Raw genomic sequence first — 5,850 nt, 5'->3', positions numbered from 1 at the left:
TATGAAAATCTAAAGTTAATCCACATGAACATTTAAATTCAATGGGAAATCACATTATTTAGTTGATCAAAATGTGGTTCATCAGTAAGTGACCATTAACTTTCAGACTTTGGCCACTTTTTTCATCTACTAATTCAACCATTCCAAAAGGGTGTCCTTGGTGACTAGATAAGGCGCCAGCCCACTTGGTTTTTAATTTTTCATGTTTAAACTTGAACTTAGCCTTGAATACAGGGCCTTATCATCCACATGAAATTGTTTCCTCAGATTCCTTTGTCATGAATGATTTTACTCTTCTCCTTGTAGGTTCTAGAGCTCTCATATGCCTCCATTCTAATTTCTTCTAGCTCTTGCAGTTGCAATTTCCTCTCTATTACAGCAGCTTCAAAATCCAGATTACATGCTTTAATTGCCCAATAGGCCTTGTGCTCTAGTTCAACCAGGAGATGGCAAGCTTTTCCATAAACTACCCTATAGGGTGACATTCCTATGGTTGTCTTGTATGCAGTCTTGTAGGCCCATAGAGCTTCTTCCAATTTAATGCTCCAGTCCCTTCTTGATGGTTTAACTATCTTCTCCAAAATAAATCTGTTTAATTTCTCTATTAGAAACCTCTGTCTGACCATTAGTCTGGGGATGATAAGCTGTGGACATCTTGTGAGTAACTCCAAACTTAGAGAACAATCCATTTAAGAGCTTATTGCAAAAGTGACTCCCACTATCACTTATCATAGATTTAGGGATTCCAAATCTTGTGAAGATATGTGACTTTATGAATTTTGAAACTGTGACTGCATCATCTTTCTTTGGGGAATAGCTTCAATCCATCTTGAAACATAATCCATAGCCAAGAGAATATAATGATTTCCAGAGGAAGGTGGGAATGGATCCATGAAATCTATACCCCATACATCAAAGATTTCACAAAAGAGAATAGGATATTGAGGCATCTTATTCCTCTTAGTATTATTACCTCCAAACCTTTGGCACTTGTCACAACTCTTACAAAACTCATAAAATCCTTAAAGAGAGTAGGCCAATAAAATCCAGATTCCAAAATCTTCCTTGAAGTTTTCTTAGCACTAAAATGGCCTCTACAAGCACGAGAATGGCATGCCACCAAGATACCTTGAATTTCTTCATTTGGAACACAACGCCTAATCAATTGGTCATTACACATCCTCCATAAGTGAGGCAGTTTCCAAATGTAATACTTGGCTTCACTTTTGAGCTTCTGAGTCTGAAAATGAGACAATGTAGAAGGGATTAAACCAGTAGCTAGAAAATTGACCATGTTAGCAAACCATGGGTCATGAGAAACTATAGAACAAAGAATAGCAGTTAGAAATTCATCACAAATCAGATTAGGGTCAGAAACTCCCTTAGTTCCTGTTGGCAATTGACTCAAATGGTTTGCAACATGGTTTTTAGCTCCACTCGGCCTTTGATCTCTATGTCAAACTCTTGGAGAAGCAAAACCCATCTTAAAAGTCTAGGTTTAGTGTGTGGCTTGCTAAACAAAAACTTGATAGCAGCATGGTCAATAAAGACAACCACTTTTGATGCAAGAAAGTAAGATCTAAATTTGTCTAAAACAAATACAATAGCATAAAGTTCCTTTTCAGGTTGTGTAATTAATTTGTGCATTGTCAAGGTTTTGGATGCATATGCAATGACTTGAGATAGCTTATTTACTTTTTGACCTAACATAGCACCAATAAGCATGAGATGCATTACAAGCAAGTTCAAAATCTAATTTCCAATGAGGTGCAGAAAGTATAGGTGGAGAACCAAGCATGCTCTTTAATGAATCAAAAGCCTTTTTGCAAGCATCATCAAAAACAAATGCCACATCCTTTTGCATGAGCCTAGAAAGAGGGTTTGCTATTTTGCTGAAATCTTTCACAAATCTTCTATAGAAACCAGCATGTCCAAGGAATGACCTAAGTTCTTTCAAGTTAGTTGGATAAGGCAAAGAAGCAATAACTTCAATTTTGGCTTTGTCTACTTCAATTTCTTTCCTAGAGACTAGATGACCCAAGACAATTCCATTGTCAACCATAAAATGGCATTTTTCAAAATTCAGAATCAAATTCTTATCAATGCACCTAGACAAAACCCTATCTAGACTTTCCAAATAATCATCAAATGTGTCACTATATACAGTAAAATCGTCCATAAACACTTCCATAGATGAGCCTAGAAATTCACTAAAAATGGACATCATAGCTCTTTGAAAAGTACCTAGGGCATTGCATAGCCCAAAGGCATCCTCCTGTAGGCAAATGTCCCAAATGAACAGGTCAATGTGGTCTTGTCTTGGTCTTCTGGAGCAATAAGAATATGGAAATACCTTGAAAAACCATCTAAAAAGCAGTAATTAGTTCTTCTAGCTAATCTTTCAAGCATTTGATCAATAAAAGGCAGAGGAAAGTGATCTTTATGTGTAGCATCATTCAATTTCCTGTAATCAATGCATAGCCTCCATGAGTTTTGGACCCTTGTTGGAATTAATTCACCCTTTTCATTTTTAACAACAGTAATACCACTTTTCTTAGGAACCATTTGCACAGGGCTAACCCACTCACTATCTGAAATTGGATATATAATTCCAGCACTCAAAAGTTTATTCACTTCCTTTTTCACAGCATCTAAGATGAGTGGATTAAGCCTACGCTGTGGTTGTCTCACTGGTTTTACTCCCTCATGAAGTAAAATTTTATGTGTACAAATGGAGGGGGCAATACCAGGAATATCAGCATAGATCAACCTATTGCTTTCTTATTTCTTTTCAAAACAGTGAGCAATTTCTTCTCCTCAATATCAGATAAGAAGCTAGCTATGATAACAGGCAATTTATCATTTTCAGCTAGATATGCAAATTTCAAATGAGAAGGCAATGGTTTAAGTTCCAACTTTGGTGGTTTAATGACAGAAGGTACTAATTCCTTAAGCTCCAAAACAGCTAGACATGCTGAAGGTATGTGTGGGGAATATGCATAATTACAAGATGAATCAAGTGATGTATGACTCTCAGGAATGGCGTTAATTCCAAGAGAAATAAGATCAGAAAACTCCCTATCTCGAATTGTAGAGTTGAGCATATCCTTTCCCCTTATTGCTATAAAAGAATCAGCTACTTGTTGTTCCTCACCTTGACTTTTCTTTCTTTGGTCCACCTCTGTAGAAAGGCTAGAAAAGAAATTAGCAAGATATCGTATAGTATGCAGAGAGTTGGCACAATTAAAATGAAGCGGAATAGAAGAAGTAAGTATAGATTCTAGAGCAAAAGCTATGTTCTCTTCCCTTTCCTTGTTCAATATACCTTGAGTCAGCTTTTTCACTTCTGCAAAATCAGACACAAATCCTTTCCAAGCTCTTGGCTTGATGTATGAGAAAATACCTCATCATTAGTAGAAGATAGATCAAAAGAAAAAGATGACAAAGTGGAAAGTGAGCTATCAACTGTCAAAGAGTCAATACTACACACGTCATCATTATCCTCCAAAAATGAATCAAGGAAGAAAAGAGAATTGACATCAAGAAAAGAAAAACCAATATCCAAAGTTTCTTTCTCATTCAATTTATGCAAAGAGCATTCATATTCTTCCACAGCCTCATCAATCAAACAATCAATAGCATTGACACCCAAAAGTGAATAATCTTCAAAGGGATGTTTCATTGCTTCATAAACATCAAATTGAATTTTCTTATCCCCTACTTCCATGGTTATGTATCCATCTTTCAAGCTTACTACTGTGTTAGCAGTCCTAAGAAAGGCCTACCCAAAATCAGTGTTTCTTGAACATGGGGTGGGGTATCCATATCCAAAACATAAAAATCTGCAGGGATAACCAAGTCTTTGACTTTCACCAAGATATCTTCCAACAATCCTTTTGCCTTCCTAATGGTCCTATCAGCAAGTTGTATTAACATGCTAGTGCTCTTAATAGTTTGAATGCCTAAAGATGTGTATAAGGAAAGAGGCATCACATTAATTGCAGCTCCTAAGTCCAAAAGAGCATTAGCAATATTCAATTGACCAACAGTGCAAGGTATTGTGAAAGATCTAGGATCAGTGCACTTAATGGGTAGTTGAGGTTTAAAAATGGTAGAAACATTAGAGCCCAATTGCACTTTCTCATTAGGTTTACATTTCTTCTTGTTAGTGCACAATTCTTTTAGAAACCTCATGTATTTAGGTGCTCCCTTCAAGGAATCAAGTAAAGGAACATTCACAGCAAGTTTACGAAACAAATTCATAGCATCCTTCTCAAGTTGATCATTAGACAATTTTCTAGATACTAGAAATGAATTAGGAAATGGTAAATCAGAAATTTTTACGTCCTTCTCTTTCTGCTAAGTAATTTGAGAAGTATGTGTTGGATTCTTGTTGCTTATGACTCCTATGTTCTCCTCTTGTACCTGGGAAGATTTAGCTTCTTCCTTATCTCCAAAATGTGTATGAGAAGTTTTCTTTTGCTGTAAGAGTGTCCTCTCTTTCCACTTTCAGATTGCACAGTAGGTGTAGAATCTTCTTCTGAACTAAAATTTGATTCATTGTGACAACGTTCTTATGTAAATCTTACTTTCTTCTCACTAGCCCCTACTTGCTTCCCACTCCTTAAGGATATTGCATTCAAAGACTTTAGATTCACCACAGTGTTGGAGGGTAAATTCCCTTCAATTTTAGCTTGCACCTCACTCAATGAGTTAGCTAGTTGAGTGACATAGCCAGAAAGATTGTTTGTTTTATTTTCTCATTGTTCAAACTTGCTATCAAACTTACTTTCCATGGCAACAAGTTTGGAATTAGAAGAAGCTGCAGTGCTTTTAATCCTTGCCCAAATCACTCATTCCTTCTTTCATAGCTTTAACCAACTCAGCATACCATCGTTTGAAGAAGGGGTATTCTAAATAGGAACTATGACTCTTGAATTTGACTCGAAGGGTGGCCTTTGATTCTGAAATTTCTGTTGTGAAGTTAATTGCCTTTCATCATTAGTCTTCCACCTCAAATTGGGGCGATCACTCTAACCCTCATTATAAGTTGAGGAATATGGGTTCCTCTGTGAGTATTGTCCTTGTTTGCCTTGGTACATAGCAAAAACTTCTTCATAATAACTTAGGCAATCATCACTCATATGCATGGTTGAGGCACAATGTTCACATGATAGTCCAACTAATGCTTGTGAGTAGTTAACAGCACTATAATTCTTCACATTTCTTTGCTTTTCTAAATTTTCCACTCTTTTATCCATCTTTTCAGTGATATGCAATAGTCTCTCCAGCAAACTATCTTGTAAAGGGTTTGTAGAAGACACTTGCCCTCTTTGAGATTCTCGTGTAGTACTGTTGATTGTTGTTGGCCATCCTCTCTAATAGACTCCAGGCATTATAAGGAGTGAGCTCTAGGATTGATCCATGTGTAGCAACATCAATAGTTTCCTTATAAGACACTAATAATCCTTCATAGAAGTATTGTAATAGGTTTACATTGGTGGTTGGGACACTTGCTCAACAAAGCTAAAAACCTAGTCCAATAGTCATAGAGAGACTCTTGGTCTTGCTGAGATACTCCATAGATTTCCTTCCTAAGCCTTGAAGTTCTTGAAGCTGGGAAATACTTGTCCAAGAAGGCTTTCTTGAGTTGTTCCCATGTTAGGGTTGAGTAATGTTGAGGAAGGGTGGTTAACCATTGTCTAGCATTTCCCTCAAGTGTAAAATGGAAAACACTTCTCAATACATCTTCCAAAAGAAGCTCCAAGTGGCTTTATAGTTGCACAAACTGAATACATCAAACTCCAAATGCTGATATGGATCATTACTTGCAAGTCCATAAAATTTGGG

The 5,850-nt window shown here is 36.7% G+C and overlaps 1 protein-coding gene across 1 annotated transcript; it reads right to left on the bottom strand.

Annotated features, from left to right (window-relative positions):
* Positions 1-263: 263 nt before the first annotated feature.
* Positions 264-626, bottom strand: LOC114753391 (uncharacterized). The gene has a single exon (XM_028942079.1). It carries the CDS (start codon positions 624-626, stop codon positions 264-266), a length of 363 nt encoding a protein of 120 aa, XP_028797912.1.
* Between the last annotated feature and the right edge of the window lie 5,224 nt (positions 627-5,850).

The sequence above is a fragment of the Neltuma alba genome, unplaced genomic scaffold, assembly GCF_004799145.2.
Source record: "Neltuma alba isolate B1F8T4 unplaced genomic scaffold, ASM479914v2 tig00007902_pilon, whole genome shotgun sequence".
In the NCBI taxonomy this organism is placed as follows: Eukaryota; Viridiplantae; Streptophyta; class Magnoliopsida; order Fabales; family Fabaceae; genus Neltuma; species Neltuma alba.
Note: the sequence above shows the minus strand (reverse complement) of the source record. Positions and strands in the feature narration are given on the sequence as shown.